Consider the following 19,478-nt stretch of genomic DNA (forward strand, 5'->3'; position numbering starts at 1 on the left):
TGTGCTATAGCCTAAATCAACGTTCATTTGATTTGACATACTTTTATAATTAACTAAAATGGCAGATTAAAATACATGAAGAATTCACTCGTACTTATAGCATGCTCAAATTGTGTTGTTGCTTAAATAACCTTGGTGGATTTTATAAATAACGCAGACCTTCTCCCCCCAGAACCGGTCCCGTGGTACAGACCTGCCTTTTTGTTTGTGTACGTGGGCACTACTTTCAGGGAGTAAACGTGAGAGACGCGGCGTGAAGAATCGAGGTTGTACTTCGGTCGTGAGAAAAAAACTAAGATGGCGTCTCGTCAAGAAAGATAGGATGGCCTGAAGAGAGTGATGATGTTGATCGGGAAATGATTGATAACGACATAATTGATAAAGTTTGAGACTCTCGTTTGGTGTTGAGCGAACATCAGACATCCATGTGTTGAACTCTTTGTGTTTGAGAGAGCGGAGTTTATGGAGAACTGAAGCTGAGAACGGTCAACTTTGCTAGCAGCCGTAGCTAGCCGACTGGACCGAGCACAGCTGGCCAACGGTAGCTAACCACCAGTCATCACAACAACAGAGGAAGGAGAGCGGCCACAATCCCTATCATACCCCGGGACATCGAGGTGTCTTCGGGTCAGTCACGGGGAACGCAAGGAGACATTCTAGCATAATGGGGGTCAATAAATAACTGCATTAAGTGTGCTTAAATATATGAATAACTTAAAGTAGCTGGTTCCTAGCGTCGACCTGAGCAACGCTAAGTAGGTTAGCTGGTCTGCGGTGATTCTGTTGACTTAGTTTCCTCAGCCGTTCAGTTAACGTTAGCAAACTAATGCTAGTTATGTGAAACCGTGGGAGGCGATGGGACTGTACTCAGAAGAGAGGAGGCCTCGATGCTGCTAGCGTTAGCTGGAAGCGGCGTTGTCGCCCCTGATTGCTGGACAATAGGACCAAATAGACTTCATTATTGCCAGAAGAAGCTAAATGAATGACACATAGCTATCCCGTTATATGTACCCGACTTCGGGGCAGTTTTTCCTTTTTTCCCTCGTTAGGGCTGTCGCTGAAGGTAAGGTTAGTTTTATCGCCAGTTCTTCCAAGTTTGGTAGCTAGTAGCTAACAGTTGTCAGCCAACAGTTAAATGTATTAATTATTATTGTTAACAAGATGTCACATAACAAATACATTTAGATGTGACTATTTATCTTTTGCCATCGAGTAACTGTATTTGTTGTCATTTGCAAAAGCTTGTTCATTAATCCAACCCAACCCACTTTAGGATAGTGATGCCTCCATGGCCTTCTATACCTCAGGGTTCATGGCCTCCACGCCATTGTTTGTCTGAAGGCCTGTGAAGAATCAAATGGATGTGATATATGTCAGTGAAATCCTAACATCAAGTTGGATTTATTTTTGATGTGTTTTTCTCAAATTAAAAAAACACATCAATCAAAATTAATCAGGGACTCCTACACATCCACATTATATTAGGCAGTGCTTGTTGCTCATATTTATACAAAAATATTGGCATCACTTCTGTAACTAACTTATTATTGATAAATGCTCTGTGCTATATTTGATAAAGCATTGCTTATAGCTTTTTGCCTTTGGGAAGGGCCTTGATTTACCAGAGTATGGCATTTGTTTTGTTATGTCTGGTGTTGGGGGAGGGGATTTTCGCAAAGACCTCTTGCAGGACAGAAAAATGCTCTTCCTGGGATTCCCCATGTGTCTTAATTTTGACTAATGTGTAAACTCTTGTGGAAATGATAAACTATGAAACACGTAGAGAAACTGACTCATGTATGTGTACATGTATGTGTGGAAAATGAAGAGCAGAATAAGGAAGTAATTGTAATTGCATAGTATACCTTTAATTTTCTTATATGCTGGTACGTTTTGCTTAGGTTCAAATGCTAACTACACATTGCTGAATACCCTTGTAAAATTGATTTAATTTAGTTTCTGATTTTGCTATCAGTAGGAACATTGACTGAGATACTTAATAGAAATGATGGAGTGTCTGTACATGAGTCTGTCCCAGGATATGTAGGGGTGAGAAAATCATGAACAAAATGTACATTATTTCCACAAACACAGCATTAAAGCATGCAATGTTTCAGCTTTTTGAATTGTTGTTTATAAATTGAATGAAAGGTTTGTGCGCGTAAAATGTTTTCCGACTTGCTGCGTTGATGCGTTAATACCCATTGAGTGTGCTACAGTTTGTGAACTTGTTGGCATTGTCAATCTTCCTGTTGTCAGGGCAATGGAAGGGGAAGAGTTTGTACCTCCTCCGGAGTGTCCAGTATTTGAGCCGTCATGGGAGGAGTTTCAGGACCCCCTGGGCTACATCGCCAAGATACGTCCGATTGCGGAGAAGTCTGGCATCTGCAAAATTCGACCTCCACCAGTAAATACTTGCTTAGTCTTGGACTCTGCTGTATACAATTTTGTTTTGTTATCTTTGAGTTAACAGGCTCCACAAAACATGTCTAGAAACTCTGTGGTTATTTGCAATACAAACAAAAAGTAGAACAACTTTTTCTAAAGAGAAGTGATTGGTTGCCAATGGATGTTTGTGTTTTTGCAAAACTGAAAATTTGGATCCGGTAAGGTTAATATGAGTGATGATAATGAGTATTAGAAAACACAACAGAAAGCGATATTTAGAAGTAATTGGGTTTACACATATCCTCTCTCGGCTGCACAGTGAAGTAGTGGTTAGCACTTTAGCCTTGCAGCTAGAAGATCCCTGGTTCAAATCCCGGCCTGGGCCTGGGATCTTTCTGCATGGAGTTTGCATGTTCTCCCTGTGCATGCGTGGGTTTTCTCCGCGTACTCTGGCTTCCTCCCACAGTCCAAAAATATGCTGAGGTTAATTGATTATTTTAAATTGCCCGTAGGTGTGAATGTGAGTGTGCTTGTTTGTCTGTATATGTAGCCCTGTGACAGACTGGCGACCTGTCCAGGGTGTCCCCTGCCTTCGCCCGAGTCAGCTGGGATAGGCTCCAGCATCCCCCGCGACCCTAGTGAGGATAAAGCCGTGTATAGAGATGCTCTTAAAAGGGTGACACTGGTTATTCTTCCTGACTAAAGCCGAGCCAAGTTTTGCACCCAAAAGCCAAATGCCAAAGCTTAACCAGAGTTAAGCCCAAACTAATCTCACTATCTCGTTAATTGTGAGTGTCCCATGTTCAGTTGTTCTTTTTTGTAACCTCTTTGAAAAGTAGAGGTCAACACTGAACAAGATATTACATAAGTTGTTGTTTCAGCAGATGGTTCAATTTGATGTCTTTGCTCCCAAATAGGACTGGCAGCCACCGTTTTCAGTGGAGTTGGATAGTTTCCACTTCACACCCCGGATCCAGAGGCTTAACGAGTTGGAAGTAAGTTCTTCTTTTTCCATTAACACTTTGTTAAATTGATGTTCCTTAATTTAAGCTGTTGATGAAGCTGTATTAACCATGGGGATCCCTCGTGCATCTCGTTTTAGGCGGAGACCAGAGTGAAACTCAATTATTTGGACCGCATAGCCAGATTTTGGGAGATCCAGGGATCTTCCTTAAAAATCCCACATATTGAAAGGCGCATTCTTGATCTTTTCAGCCTATCAAAGGTGAGAATGAATTGCAACACATTTTAGAATAGATATTTTTGCTCTGTATCTATAATTTGCTACAATTGTGTTGGAAAAAAATGAATTTGTGTTGTAGATTGTGACAGATGAGGGAGGTTTTGAGATGGTCTGTAAGGAGCGCCGCTGGGCCCGTGTGGCTCAGAGGCTTGGCTACCCTCCAGGCAAGAACATTGGTTCTCTGCTGCGCTCGCACTACGAGAGGATCGTCTATCCCTTTGAAATGTTCCAGTCTGGTGCCAGCCTGCCGGTATTTCTCTACACATTCTTGTCTCTCATTTTTATATTACCGTGAATGTTTGATTAGTACATACCTTTCATTATGAGTTCAGATGTGAATGGTAGTGTAGTCACTATATTATCTATATTATATTTTCATGTAATCTTTTTTTTTAACACTATTTCTAGCATTGCAAGCCAAAGCACTACGATGGTGAAGATGTGGATAAAGAGTACAAGCCTCACTCCATTCCTCTGCGACAGTCTGTGCAGCCATCCAAAATGAGCAGTTATGGACGCAGAGCTAACCGCTGCCAGCCTGATGTGAGTGACAGTACCTGTCCTTAGTTGTCATTCGGTTGATTTGCATACCACTGTGGCCAGTAACCATGCACTGAGCTGTACTTTGGTCGCTTCAAGATCATTTTTGGACCACATTTCCCAATTCAGCTTCAAAATCAGTCCTCAAGACGCAGACAAAAATGAAAATTGTGGTTCTACAGCCACACAAAAATCTCATGGATTTGGTACATCTGTTAAAATAGAGTTTTGTTTCAGCAGCTGCATTTTGTTAATGGTGTGAATTTCAACCCGTATGTGAGTAAAACTACCTGGCATTCAGACAGTTTAAATTGCTTAACAGTGATGGTTTCACACATGCCTTAAATCGGACGTCAATGTCCTTGTCAACTGAAAGTATTATTTATCTTTACATCTAAAAAAAAAAAGAAGCCAACATCTACAAAATAAATGTTTTTTTTTGATGAAAGTCTACTAGTGGATCATGTTCTCATGTTATAAGTCTTTTTCTGTCCTTATCCATTTGCCCTTGTGCATTGCCTACAGTGTAGCATCTGGAAGAAAAGACTGTGCACTCAGAGCGCTTCCCAGCTTGCTTATTCTCCATCCTGCCATGCTGCTGTGCTTACCTCTGCTGTTATTGTGTTCTCTTCCATGGATTATTTCATTCTCTGCTTTGTGTCTTGCATTTTTTTTCCATCTGCCAAGTTTTATTTCATAACCCATGTGACTGTGACAATTTCTTTTTTCACATCAACAATGCCAGTATACAGCTCACCCTGGACCAGCCTGCATTCTTTTATCTTGTATTTCTTACATGCAGACTAACGCTCGCCCATGGACTTTAATTTTCCTCATTTATTATGCTGGACTGCATCTTTTGTTTTGCATATTTTAGTAAAGACTGAATTGATCAGAACAAAAGGAAGCCTGATGCAGATTTTTGCAAACCGATGTGTGAAGGTGTCCTGTTAATAATTACTGATTACTGCCCAGTGAAGTATGAAAAAGACGTCTGATACAAAACTCAATTTTTACATAGCAGCATTGTGGAGTTTGAGAATTTCAAGTCCTGAGCACATGTGTAAGCATTCAACTTGGATTGTATTTTACAGCCATTTGGCTTAGCTAAAAGACATATCGAATTAACACACAGAAGATAATCTTTCTATTAACTGGCCAATGAATGGAGTTCCGTGTACTTTTGTAACACAAGTAATCTATGCAGGAACTCCAACTTGGCATCAGACAGTGAATCAGTAGCCATAGCCAAACACCTTCCGAAACCAAATTTCTTTTTGGTTCCAAAGCTTCCTCAGTTAGAACAGATCAATTCGCTGCTACAGCTCAATCATCTCTTAGTCCGACAGCTTCTTGTAAGGCCAGTGCTTAAATAGCATTTGTTTGCCTCAAATCGTATCGACTACATCTTCATAATAGTGCAGCTTATATTAAAAACAAACCTTGAACTACGAAGGTCTGACAGCGTTTCTGTTTGTCAGATTCGGATCTGAACAAAACAGACCTTAAATCATGCAACTGTCTCCAAAGCGTTACCTTGAATTGTAACGAGAGAATTTAGTGTTCAGATTCACAGAGGTCCTGGACATCATACGTAAGATGTGACCCGTGTCTCATTATGTGCCCCAGTGATATTTTCCCTGCAGCTACCGGCTGTTCTTTCCAGGCTCTCTTCCCCCAACCTCTCGTTTCCCTTATTCCTCTTGTCTTAGTTTATTGTTGCTGTTATTGTCTCCCCTTGCAGGGTCCAGAGGATCTGGCCCCCCATCCTCTCACCACTGGCTCTCAACTCATCTCTGCGGTACTGCCTCTTGAGCATATGAGCTCACTTTCCGCCCCCCCACTTTCTTCCTGCCTCTTTTCCTTGACCACCATAACCCTTTTGAAATTGTCTCGTTGTTTTGTTATGTTCTTTGTTTTAATTAACCACTAAAACATTTTCATTAACATGCAATCATACCCATTGCAGTTCTCAGTGTAGGTGTGCCAGCCCATAATGTTGTCACAGGACTATTGCAGACATGTTGCCATAAAAGCCTTCTGTGGCATGACAAAAATAGTTGAAGCAAGTTCCAAAATCGCCATCATGTGTAATGTGTAGATCCGACAACGAACACAGAGGAAGATTTTTTCAGGCCTGTTTATTCTGCTTTTAGCTGTTTGATCTTCATGAACATGCCCTTAGACTGTTATTGAAAAACGGCCGTGCAATCTCATGCTGGACAAATGTGTTTTTAGGCATTTTATTCGAGTTTTTAGAAAAGGGGATTGGGTCCTCAATATACAGTTGCTGGTGCTGTTGAGTTCTTACATTTATCGTGTCTAATTAAATGACACACTTTACTGTGGACTTTTGAAGAACTGTTCACTTTAACCACCATCGGAAAGCTCACCTTTGAAGTCCACTTGTTGGTCTGATGTGCTCTCTAGACCTCTCTCTTTCACTCATGTTCTTTCTCTGTGGTCGTACTTGGCTTGTAATGCTTTGTTGCTGGGCTGTCTGTGTGCCTTTTTGCACTTTTGCTGTTTTGCCTTGCTCTCTACTCACTACAGCAGCTAACAGTGTGGCTGCATGCGTTCGCTTTTGAGTGCACTCACTGAACAACCAACTAGGTTTAATTTATTAGGGTTTCACTTACAGAGCACCATACCATTAAAACATGGGATGCCAAAAGCACTTAAGCATTTAGAAAAACAATAACACACTATAAATGTTGGTTGTTTAAGGCCAGACTGTTGTGATTGTTCCACATCATCGAGACACACTCATTTGCTTTGATGTCTACTGCTTTCACTCCCAAAGTTTACGTGGCAGGAGAAGGTGTTTATGTGAAAGGATGTTGGAATAATAGATGTATTGGTAGTTACATCTGTACAGTTGAAGTGAGTGTAAGAGCATACCAGTGGAAAAGTTGTTTTTTTTTAAGTATTTTTTTTTCCATATTCCTACTTTATAGTATTGTGTATGTCCACTTTTTGTGCTAGGAGTGGCACTAATGTTGTAACGATATGTATACATGACTTTTCTTGTGGAAATACAGGTGGCTATTTGCACATCAACTGCTGGTTTCTTGGTGCACATCTGAGTGCAAAAAGTGGAAGAGTTTAATTTTTATCTACCAGATTAGCAATCAACTTCCAGTTTGGAACCACCTTAAATGGAAGTTTAGAGAACAAGTTCTAATTTGGAGGCTGTTCGAAACAAGAAGAAACTGGTTTTATGTGTCTTTTAGTTTAACTGACAACTTAAAGTGACATTCAGACCTGCTGTGTGTTTGTCTAAATTGACAGTAACACATGCTCTGTGTCTACTGTGTGCAGACTAGTCCTCTAAAGTGTGGCCATCACAAATGTGTTCCCTGTCTACAAAAAAAAATGCATATCGTAAACGACAAAGCAATTATTGTTGCTATATTAATTCAATTTTTTGTTTTTCAGTTCTTTGCCAAAAACCCAGAAGGTTTTAGATAGACGACTTTTCATGTGGATTTCTTCTCACAACTTCAACCTTCCATTTGCAAGAAAACAAAGTTCACTGCAGTTTACTATGAATAGTGTAGCTCAGAATATGGCTCTACTAATCGTTTTCCTTCGTACTGTTGCTTTTTTGTTTATAGTGTGAATTGGTAATGTCATCTTCTTAGCATAGTACTGTTCTGTGGATGTCGAAAATTAAACATTGTAGGAGCAGGAACACCTGATTGGGAAAAAAAATATATTATTACCGGCGTTATTCAGGACATTGTGAGAAGCCAAGCTTGCTTATCAATTACATGTTTCCGCACATTTGTGCATAATATTTAAAATGAGAATGCTTGCTAATAGATGGCAAAGACACACGCCCTGCCTTTGAAGATGTTATGATATTTTACCTACCCTGCCTTTTTGCCAAAGGAAATTTTTAAAAGTTCTGACATTTTTAATTACTCTGCATGACAGCCTACATCTCCTAAAAAATAGTGTTTTACATTAGACTTTTTTTAATGTTTATATTCCAATTAAGAACTAAGGATATCAATAAGGATTTGATTTTAAAAAATGAGTCATGTAAAGTAACACCTCAATAATACCCCACTTTAAGTGTATGGTTGCATCTGCTTGTGTGTTTTGGTGATGGGTCTGAACCTTTAAGCTTTCACTGTGCTGTAAGTTAACTTTTCCTTACTTTCTAACCTAGTGTAATCCCTTCTCGTGACACGTTGTTATGCTGTCATGTTTTAACTGTTTGCTCTGCACTTGGCCTAGACCCTTGCTTTGCTCTGTGTGCCTTGGAGAGTAGCGTTCCTCTGTCTACACCTTCATGATAAAATGTTTCTTCCGTTCACAGCCTGAACCTACAGAAGAAGACATAGAGAAGAACCCAGAGCTGAAGAAGCTACAAATCTATGGTGCAGGACCTAAAATGATGGGACTTGGGCTGGTGGCTAGGGACAAAGGCATCAGGAAGAAAGGTAAAATGTGATCAGCATAACCAATTTAACTGCCGTCTCAATCACCTATATTTAAATTTCTAAATTCTAGCAACATTAATATTATGAAACCTAGAAATCTGGGCGCAAAACTATCGCACAACAATTATTTTGATGCAAGTAAAGCAATAACTTGAAAATGAAACCATTATTGAATCATTAGCTCGGTCAAACAAATGGGAAATCATGTTTTTGGTGTAGATACGACCATCTATGGCCCCTGCACAGTGTATATTTTAACGCTGCTATTAAATGACTACCTCTGAGCACATCTTCGTATTCTTTTAGATGAGCTGCCTCAGACGGTTACCATCAAGGAAAGCGTGTCTCCTGCTCCTGGTAATATCTCAGTGAAATCAGAGCCACTGGAGCCTCAAGAGAGGCAGAATGACGGGAGCACATCTTCCCCCCAGCTGCCCCCCCATAGCATTACAGTTAAAACGACAGTGAAGAAAGAAGAACCAGAGGCAGAGAATGGGAAAGAGAACCACGGGGAAGATGATACAGATGGACCTTGTACCAAAATGACCATGAGGCTGAGACGCAACCTCAATAATCCACAGTGTGTAAGTAGAGCAGTTAATATATCATGGTGGCAATCAAGTTTGAGATAAACATGATAAAACTGCATGTAAAAATGAGACGCTTAATGATTCCTTAGAACTGTAAACACAATACACTACTCTTCATTAATGTTACTCTAATGTAAATGCACTAATTTAGATTTTGAAAGAAGGAAGGCTGCTTTTTTCTTACATTCTAAATCTTTGTCAGATTTTACAGCTGGGGTTGTCTGCTTCAGTTACAACTTACCCTCTGTCTTTAAGCCCTATAATGATCTTTTTTCTCATTTACTGTCAAAGGTGGATTCCTTTGTGTGCCGGATGTGCGGTCGGGGTGACGATGACGACAAGCTCCTGCTGTGTGATGGCTGTGATGATAACTACCACACATACTGTCTACTACCCCCACTCGCCGATCCTCCCAAAGGCAACTGGCGATGCCCTAAGTGTGTGGCAGAAGTAAGTGAAAATGTTTAAAAGCACTAATTTCTGTCCCTCAATCTACAAGACTCACTATGGTTTGAATTTCCTGACTTTCTACTGTGTTTTTCTTTTTTTTTTTTAGGAGTGCAAGAAACCCTCAGAAGCATTTGGTTTTGAGCAAGCTACACGAGAGTACACTCTGCAGAGTTTTGGGGAAATGGCGGATGCCTTCAAAGCAGATTACTTCAACATGCCTGTCCATGTGAGTGCACCCACACGAGACATCACCTACTCATTATGAGGCAGGACTCTGCTTTGAGTGGCGATAAAAGAGAATCTTATCTCAAGCCTTTATGTTGCTGTCTGTGTAGATGGTTCCCACTGAACTTGTGGAGAGGGAGTTCTGGAGATTAGTCAGTAGTATTGAGGAAGACGTGACTGTTGAGTATGGCGCAGACATACACTCCAAAGAGTTTGGCAGTGGCTTCCCAATGAACAATGGCAAGAAAACGCTCACAAAGGAAGAGGAGGTACGTTCCTTATTGTTTCCTGTTGCAAGCTCAACAGTTTTTTTTGTGAAGAGGAGGCTTCTTGACTAATAGTCCTTTATAGAGATGGCAGGACTGTATTATTATTTTAAGATTACATCTTGAAAATGTTGTGAACTGTTCAAGTACATGGTTTATGTCCATCAGAAGTACATTTTAAATACAGTACAATGAGTGCAAATCGCTAATGTAGAATTATGACTGGAGCAGTTTTGATTTGAGACTGTTCCAACTAATCTGTATGCGGTTCAATGGAAGTGGTGTCTTTGCATCAACAGAAATTTCACTGCACATTTTAAACTGCATTGCTAAAAGCAAACGATAGACCCGTGTCTTTGCTAAATGTGGCATTGTTGTCTGGTTGTTAACTGTGATAAGTAGGAGTTGACTTGAGATGGACATGAAAAGAATCGCAACACCTCTTGAAAAAACTGATGAAGGAAACTGCAGCTAAATCCGTATCTGCACACACTGAATTTCAGCCATGTTTTTATCCGTCCCACACGCATCAGAGGGAGTAGATATGCTCTGGTTTAATCAATCCAGCTTAATCAGAAATGCAGGTGACCTACAGCTCAGTGCTGTGCCCAATTCCTCTTTGTCTAGATATACACAGGGAACAGGAGCTGATACTGCTCACTATTATTTGTTTTCCAGTCTTACTAATGATTTTGACCATGAAATGTCAAAAAATACTGAAAATGTGATTATATTCAATTCAGGTTTCTTTATATAATGCACATTCACAACATGACAGAAGACAGAGAACCTTACAATCCAAGGTAGCCTTTGAGCAAGCAGTCAGTGATGGTGGGATGGAACAAAAAAATAAAATAGGGAGAGGGGCATATTATAGCGTTCTACAGCACAAGGTGGTTTATTCAGTTTTTTTTCTTCCTTTGACTATTAGTCCAAAATCCCAAAATATTTAGCTTCCTAATGTATTTGACAAGGAAAAGAATTAAATCATCACGTTGGGGACATTATTTAAATTTTTGCATTAAAAATGACGAACGAAAATTAGAGTTGATCTTCTTCAGGGTTTTCCTGACTCAGAATGGACCTTTTGTGAGGTGATTTGTAAACAGGTCGGCAGATGTAGCCTAGTGCTCATTTTCAGTGTGTTTTTTTTGTTGGTCAGGATTATGCCCGCTGTGGTTGGAACTTGAATGTGATGCCTGTGCTGGAGCAGTCACTCCTGTGCCATATCAATGGAGACATCTCTGGGATGAAGGTGCCGTGGCTTTACGTGGGCATGGTGTTCTCAGCCTTCTGCTGGCACATTGAGGATCACTGGAGCTACTCCATCAACTACCTGCACTGGTACACCATGTTTGTTGTGTTTATTGATGTCGTATGTGGTCGTCTGAAATGATTGCGACTTTGTGATATAGATGCTGTGATTATGTCATGATTGTACTCTTCTTCATTCTCTATGTGTCGATCATCTCCAGGGGTGAACCCAAGACCTGGTATGGAGTTCCCTCTGTGGCAGCTGAGCGTCTTGAAGATGTTATGAAGAAGCTGACGCCAGAGCTGTTTGAGTACCAGCCTGACCTCCTGCATCAGCTGGTCACCATCATGAACCCAAATATCCTCATGGCTCATGGTGTACCGGTTAGTCTCACATGAACGCACATGCACACAATAAAACTGTGATTTGTTTCAAAAAAAATTCTTAAATTGATTGCTGCCTTTCTCATTGGCAGGTTGTGCGCACCAACCAGTGTGCTGGTGAGTTCGTCATCACCTTCCCCAGGGCCTACCACAGTGGTTTCAATCAGGGATATAACTTTGCTGAAGCTGTCAACTTCTGCACTGCAGACTGGGTATGCCGGTTTGCACTATCTCAAGTTGTCAGTTCGTGTTGGCTTCAAGACTGAATGATCACTTTTTTTTTTCCCCCCTCCGTTTCAGCTGCCTGCCGGTCGATCCTGTATTGAGCACTACCGACGCCTGAGGAGATATTGTGTTTTCTCTCATGAGGAGCTCACCTGTAAAATGGCTGCCAGCCCGGAGAAACTAGACCTTAACCTGGCTGCAGCTACCCATCGTGAAATGTTTATTATTGTTCAGGAGGAGAGGAAACTGCGGAAGGGTCTAATGGAAAGGGTGAGAGACAGAAATAGCTCTTAAAGATTCGTCTCTGTTATGTTTGCATGTGAAAGTAAAAAAAATAGTTCTGTTTGGCATTGTGCACTGGAAAAAATGCTCCTCTCAAAAAAAATAAGAAAACATAGTTATTTCAAGGAACTTTTACCTACCTTGAAATAAGTGAAAAAATCTGTCAATAGAACAAGTGAAAAATGGCTTGGTAAGATTTAGTTTTTGCAGTGTGGTGAATCTGACTCGTATTGCAATATTCTTATGAGAATATGGGAAAACTCAGATTGTTTGTTAAAATCTGTTGCAGGGCATTACAGAAGCAGAGCGCGAGGCGTTTGAGCTCCTGCCTGATGATGAAAGACAGTGTGATAAATGTAAGACCACATGCTTCCTCTCTGCTCTGGCCTGCTCAAACTGTCCCGAGCGTTTGGTGTGTCTTTATCACACTCAGGATCTGTGCAACTGCCCCACTGAAAAACTCTACCTCAGGTACTCATTTAGTCTGTCTGTGCTTCACAGTGAATGCAGTTGCCCATAATATGTTAGTGTTATTTTCTAAATTTATATCTGCAATCCGTGTTAATCTTTTGTGTTATTTCTTCCCTCTGCAGGTACAGATACACCCTGGATGAGTTGCTAGCCATGTTACATCGGTTAAAGGTTCGGTCCGAGTCCTTTGACTCCTGGGCCAACAGAGTAAAAGAAGCACTCGAACAGGAAGAAGGAAACAAGATAGGTGGGAAATCATCATAAATTGTTCCCATATACCCATCAAAAATACAGATATTGTGTAAAAAAATGTTGTTGAAAAGAATGTCCTCAGACAAGAAGTTGTTTATGTGTTACAGCAATTGATGACCTGGAGATGCTGAAGAATGAAGCAGCAGAAAAAAAGTTTCCTGACAATGAACTTCTCCGGAAACTCAACACTGTTCTTAAAGACATAGAACGCTGCCAACAGACAAGTACTGAGCTTCTCAGTGACTCAAAGACCAGGTGAGATAGGAAACAAACCTAACTTCTTCGCTTACTGTACAATTATGTGCACTTACATATTGCTGTCTTGCAGTGAAACCAAGATGACTTTTGCAGAGCTGAAGTCAATGGTTGAGACGATGCAAAACCTGCCCTGTGTAATGACCCAGTTAAAGGAAGTGCAGGTAAGAACTACTTGTCAGACTGAAAAAATAAAACTCCGAGTTGATTTACTATATACAGTTATAGAAAATATTGATATGTAATAATTATCTCTGCTTAAAAGTTGTATTTAATGACCTCTGTACCCTCTTCCTTCAAGTCGGTTCTACAGATAGTGGAGGATTTCCAGAGCCAGGCTCAAGAACTGGTCAATGACCAGGACTGGAAGAAGGACTCTCCACCACCTGAGAAGCTGCAGACTTTGTTGGAGGAGGGGGCCAAGCTGCCTGTTGTGGTACCAGAGTGTAATTTACTCCAGGGCCTAAAGGAGCAGGGCCATTGGCTGGCAGAGGTGAGACGCACCCTCGGCACAGAAGGAGGGGAGAGGCAAGAAGTGACGTTGGATGTGTTGAGGAACCTTATGGAGGCAGGCTGCAATGTGCCCCAAAGTGTGTCTGTGGAGACAGCCATGGCAGAGCTTCAGGAACTGCTGACAATAGCAGAGCGCTGGGAGGAGAAAGCACAGATCTGCCTAGAACAAAGGTAAGAGACACTTCAACCCACGTAATTTACTTTACTTGCCACGGTGGCTTTTATTTTTTCACAACCAGTTTATCCTGTTGTGAACACATTAAAGCTTCTTTGGTTTTGATCTTCCAGGCAAAAGCACCCACTCTCCACCCTGGAGGCAATAGTAAATGAGGCCCAACTTATTCCAGTCACACTGCCCAACATTCTGGCTCTACAGGGCTGTCTTACCCGAGCTCGGGCCTGGGTAACAGACTTGGAAGAAATTCAGGTGAAAAAGTCAACATGTCTGCTCCTACTTTCAGAGAAATTTGTTTGTAATTTAAAAACTAAACCAGTTGAAATGTGCTCTTACAGAATGGGGAGCACTACCCATGTCTGGATGACTTAGAGGGCCTAGTTGCGATTGGAAGGGACTTGCCAGTCTTCATGGAAGAGCTAAGGCAGCTGGAACTGCAAGTGGCCAGTGCTCACTCCTGGAGGGACAAGGCCAGCAAGACCTTCCTGAAAAAGAGCAGTCAACACAGTTTACTAGAGGTAATTAAAAAGGAGATCATCTTAACAATAAATTAAGTTCAGTTTATACCAACATTGGAAAACAACAGAAAACAATTGTGTAATTGTTGACAGCACCCCACTTCAAAAGAAAAAAGTTCATTATATATGACCTTCATGAAAGCATTCATTAAACCCCAGTGCTTCCCTGCAGGTGTTATGTCCATGTGCTAAAAGAAGGGAGCAGCGGGAAGAGGCAGAGCCCATGGATGATCCTTTGGATGATTCTGATACAAACACTCTGGGACTCTCTGCTCAGGACTTGAGGGACCCTGCAGCTATTGTGAGTGTACTGATTATGTCTTTGTTGGGTTTTAATATTTTGAAGATAAAGGTCTGCCTTTGTGGGGGTGTTTTTTTTAAGCCTCAGTACTAGATGTGGATGTGAGTATATTTTGCTGCCTTGTGTCTAGGTGATGGCATTCAAAGAAGGGGAGCACCAGGAGAAGGAGGCACTACTGAGGTTACAGAAAGTGAACATGTGTAAAGCTGGACTTAATACAAGTTATAAGGACGACAAGGAGAACGGAAGGTGGGATGAGACCATGGAGACGGACACTTCTAGCCACTCCGAGAACTCTGTAAAGGAGAACGGTAACAGTAACCACACCTGTACTGCCCCTCCTCAGTCGGTGTGTGTGTGCTCTGGGCAGCCTCGTGCTCCTCAGCTCCGCTGCCATCTCTGTAAGGACTGGTTCCATGGTGGCTGTGTTCCTTTCCCCTCCCTACTGCCCTCCTCTGGACCACCAATTAACCCCCTTTGCTGGTGGGATTGGGACTCACGCTTCTTGTGTCAGCGATGCCAACGGTCACGGCGCCCACGCCTGGAGACTATCCTGGCGTTGCTTGTGGCCCTGCAGAGGCTGCCTGTGCGTCTGCCTGAAGGAGAAGCACTGCAGTGTCTCACAGAGAGGGCCATCACCTGGCAGGGCCGAGCCAAGGAGGCACTGGAGGCACCAGAGCTGCAGCAGGCACTTCAGAGGCTGCAAGAACTCAAAGAGACTCTCCAACATGAAGCGGAAAAAGAGGAAGACATGGAAAAAGAGACAGAAGGGAGTTCAGTCATTGTTTTATCAGACTCCGAGGGAGGAGAAGGAGAGGACGTTATTGATCTAACAGAGGAGACTTCACCAAAAAAGAACAAAAAAGAAAGCAATGGCACTCAGGTAAATGCCCTATTCTCACTTTCACGTTGTTTTTATATTAAACCATGTAGTCTAATCATAAACTGTTTAATGGAATAAAATCAAATTTACTGTCTGCTACCAGTTGTGTAATACTTTTCAATTAATCAATCAAAATGTATTTATAGAGAACTTTACAACACTCAAGGTGACCAAAGTGCTTTCTAGTTAAAAACAAATAATACAATAGGAAATATAAGCAGATTAAAACAAAAAAAACAATAGAACACATGTCAGGGAAATAAACTCAGATAAAGCAAGGTAAAATAAAATGGAACAAAATAAAATGTCACCACATTACTTTGTATTAAAAGCCAGTCAGAAAAAAATGCGTTTTGAGCTGAGCTTTGAAAAGGCAGGAGGCAGTTTGTTCCAGAGTCTGGGCCCTGCAACTGAAAAGGCTCGATCACCCCAGCGTTTATACCTGGCCCTAGGGACTTCCGGAAGCAGCTGATTAGTTGACCTGATCAGTTGAACGCCCTGCTGGGGTTACAAACAGAGAAAAGCTCAGTCAAATAAATAGGCGCAAGGCCGTTAAGGGCTTTAAAAACAAAAAGTAAAACCTTAAAATGTATCCTAATGGAAACTGGAAGCCAGTGGAGAGAAAAGAGGGCTGGGGTGATGTGCTGATGCCTTGGAGTGTTTGTCAGGAAACGAGCATTTTGTACCAACTGGAGGCGGCTCAGAGCAGACTGTGAAACGCCGACATAAAGAGCACTGCAGCAGTCAATATGTGAGCTAGTAAAAGCATGAATTGTCCTTTCCAGGTCGGCACAATTTAAGAAAGGCTTTACTTTAGATAAGTCCTAGTTGATAAAAACTAGCTCTGACCACGTTGTCAATGTGTTTGGCAAATGTAACCGAGGTTCCTCACAGACGGTTTTAGCTTTGAAGACAAAGGGTCTGAATCCACAAGAAGATTATCGCCAATTAAAATGTAATCAGTCTTGCCCTCATTTAATCCCTCATTTGTTTTAATCTTTTAATCACTACATCAAACTAATATGTATCATTTACCAATGTCTGACAGGCTGGATGTGAAAATCGCATCAACAAGAAGTTCAGTGTTACTGGTAAGACAGTATGTTGAGTTAACCATTAAAGGCAAGCTGTTCACTGCATCCTTCAGACATCAGCACTGATTATGTCTCCACCTTCTGCTCAGGTGTGGGGTCCCTGCAGCCTCTGCTACCTTTGCTGAAAGGTGAAGTCGTGGAGCTCTCATCAGCCACCAGAGTCCGTCTAGAGGAGCTGCAGCTGGAAGGAGATCTGCTGGAGGTGTCCTTGGACCAGACACACACCATCCACAGAGTCCTACAAGCTGCCTCTGTCCCACCCAGAGAAATGCTGCACACACTCATTCAGGTCAGACAAACATTGAACTTTTTTGTTTGTTTGTTTTAAATCTGTGAATCTACATGAACACACCAAACGGCCTGTAGATCTGTTGATTAGTGTGAAATGCACATTCAAACAAAAAATAGGCGTGTCTCACATGAAAACATGGCTGCTCAATGCTACACCATGGCAAACTTTTCTATGATGCTTCAGAGTTCTGACCAGTTAGAATCAACCATGATAGCGATCCTTTATCCTGATGACATTTAAAAATCAGAATCATTTTTATTGCCAAATATATTTTCTTTACAGTGAATATGAAGTAGTGACATGGTGCTTTACAGTAAGCACTGAAAAGTAAAGAATTTTTAAGGACAAAAAAGGTTTAAGATTGGATTGTGTTGCAGGTTCGTAGGCAGTAAGGGTTAAAATTCAAGTGTTGCAAATTCAGAGAACTAAAATAACAGACATAGTTGCCACATGCCCTATAGGCAAATTATTCACCTGAGACATGTACACTGCCAGACAAGAGTTTAGACACCTGTTCTTATTCAATGCTTTTTATTATTTTCTACATTGTAGATTAATTCTGAAGATTAACACCTTTTTGTTTGCAACATCATTCCATATGTATAGTTTTATAGTTTTGATGTCTTCAGTATTAATCTACAATGTAGAAAATAATTCACTAAAAACCACTGAATGGGAAGGTGTGTCCGCCCTTACTGACACGTATCATGTGTCTGCTGACTGAAACAATACCAGCACAGGTTCAGTGTCTACTGTGCTCCATTTGTGTTGTCAGTTTACAAAATACCAACTGAAAATGCTGCATTTATTAGGAAAATTCCACTTTTGCGTCCCTGTGCGTCTCCGTTTATGACACTTTGTGACAGTGGATGTCAACAAAGTATCACGCTTAGGTTCGTGTCACTGGCAGTTTGTCAAAAAATGCCTTGATTGGCGCCAAATGCCGATGTATGACATCAACCCGAGGAATCTTTGGTATTTGTAGTTTCAGCTGCTTCACTTACAATCTTCCTGTCCTTTCTTTTCCTTTCAGATTGAGCTCGACGAGCAGAGGCGAACGAGCCGCGGACGAGCCAAGGAATCCAAGAGGAAGAGAAAGAGCCACAGAGGTGGCAGTGGGGAGGGGCCAGGAGAGCCGTCACTGGATGCTTCAGAGTCAAAGAAAACCTGCACTCTCAGCCACAGCCCCTCCCCTCACCCACCTGTCCAGACCCACACAGAGGTAGCAGCCCCTTCAGCTTGATTTTTGGTTTATTTTTGTGTAATTGGCAAATATCACAAGTATTTATTATTTTGTTCTTTTCACAGATCTTGTGATGCACTCACCTCTGGAGCTCTGCGTAAATGGATTAGTCAGTGGACTTCAAGCGACAGAGCTTTCTGTGCCAGAAGACAGTGTCAAGTTCTAGAAAGATGCAGGACATCCCCCTCCCCCGTACCTTACCTCCCCCCATCCCTCGTTCACACATTCAGACACTAACAGAGCGATGACTCTTGCTACACTCCACTGTCTCATCCAGAACTCAGCCGTATCTCACACGTCATACTTTTTTTTTTTTTTTTCAGACTCGCCGTCTTACCCAAACCTTATTCCTCCACCTTCCCTTGATCCATGTATCCTGTGAACATAAGACTGTGTTGGACCGATGTGAGGCATACCGTTAGTAGGAGCGTCTTTGGTCTAGAGTTGTCTCAGAGGTCAGTCGGTGATGCTATGTTATTCCAGCTGTATTAATGCTAGTTCAGCCGAAGCCTGTCTGGGGACCGGCACTTGCAGTTTCACTTCACTTGAGTTCACTTGTTGAAGTTGGATAAGCTAAGGGTTTATTTAGACAGTCGTATGGGCATGATTCCTGAAGCCGAGGAGGGTTTTTTTGACTGCTGATCTGAGACAACAGCACCATGGTTACACTTGTATTTTTTTTTAGTTGTATTGACTCTTGTGTTTGATGCTGTTTCGAGGGGACATGCGTTTTGAATAAAGTGAGTAAATTTTGGGAAGTGTTAAAAACAGGCATTAATGTTTTTGGTGCTACTTTCCCAAAATGGATATCTGTACCTCTTGGCTTTGTCTTTTCCTCCTCTCCTCCTTAATGCCTTTTTTTCCTATTCTTTTTTTTCCTTCTTTTTTTTTTCAGCTCCCATCCTTTTGACTCCATGTTTTATTCCTTTCAACCTGACCTCTTTTTCTTCCTCCCTCATTCTCTCTCTCTCTTTGCAAATTATGGTAACTTCACTGTAACTCACTTTGTCTCAATTTATTTTGTTTTCTGGGTTCAAAGGATTATATTATTATTATTATTATTATTATTGATATTACAGACACACAGTTGTCGTGAGTTTGTGTATAAACTTTTCATTTTACTGTTGCCTTTGTTTCTTTTCACTCTTGTTAGAAAATTAAAGGTTTAGAATTGTTTAGGACA

At 41.4% G+C, this 19,478-nt stretch overlaps 1 protein-coding gene across 2 annotated transcripts; it reads left to right on the forward strand.

Annotated features, from left to right (window-relative positions):
- Positions 1-237: 237 nt before the first annotated feature.
- kdm5c (lysine (K)-specific demethylase 5C) lies at positions 238-19,476 on the forward strand. Of its 2 annotated transcripts, XM_022187652.2 has the most exons (29): positions 238-627; positions 2,260-2,407; positions 3,306-3,383; positions 3,491-3,613; positions 3,711-3,881; positions 4,040-4,174; positions 5,916-5,972; positions 8,499-8,622; positions 8,929-9,206; positions 9,504-9,662; positions 9,769-9,888; positions 9,998-10,156; positions 11,316-11,497; positions 11,629-11,791; positions 11,884-12,003; positions 12,092-12,286; positions 12,588-12,769; positions 12,892-13,016; positions 13,129-13,276; positions 13,350-13,440; positions 13,578-13,960; positions 14,078-14,216; positions 14,303-14,482; positions 14,655-14,783; positions 14,914-15,666; positions 16,715-16,757; positions 16,850-17,049; positions 18,086-18,274; positions 18,361-19,476. In XM_022187652.2, the coding sequence occupies exons 2-29, from the start codon at positions 2,264-2,266 to the stop codon at positions 18,367-18,369; spliced, it is 4,779 nt and encodes a 1,592-aa protein (XP_022043344.1). In that variant the 5' UTR covers positions 238-627; positions 2,260-2,263; the 3' UTR covers positions 18,370-19,476. The 2 variants fall into 2 exon arrangements, with proteins under 2 accessions (XP_022043344.1, XP_022043353.1); XM_022187661.2 differs by lacking the exon at positions 5,916-5,972.
- The last annotated feature ends 2 nt before the right edge of the window (positions 19,477-19,478 follow it).

This window comes from Acanthochromis polyacanthus, chromosome 6 (assembly GCF_021347895.1).
Source record: "Acanthochromis polyacanthus isolate Apoly-LR-REF ecotype Palm Island chromosome 6, KAUST_Apoly_ChrSc, whole genome shotgun sequence".
Taxonomy (NCBI): Eukaryota; Metazoa; Chordata; class Actinopteri; family Pomacentridae; genus Acanthochromis; species Acanthochromis polyacanthus.

What these genes read in the sequence shown, in the direction of transcription:
- kdm5c (XM_022187652.2), top strand. Translation starts at nt 2,264, where the DNA reads ATGGAAGGGGAAGAGTTTGTACCTCCTCCGGAGTGTCCAGTATTTGAG. An exon ending in GCCCTAAGTGTGTGGCAGAA is followed by an intron (nt 9,663 to 9,768) that starts GTAAGTGAAAAT and finishes TTTTTTTTTTAG; the next exon opens with GAGTGCAAGAAACCCTCAGA. An exon ending in TGAGGGACCCTGCAGCTATT is followed by an intron (nt 14,784 to 14,913) that starts GTGAGTGTACTG and finishes CCTTGTGTCTAG; the next exon opens with GTGATGGCATTCAAAGAAGG.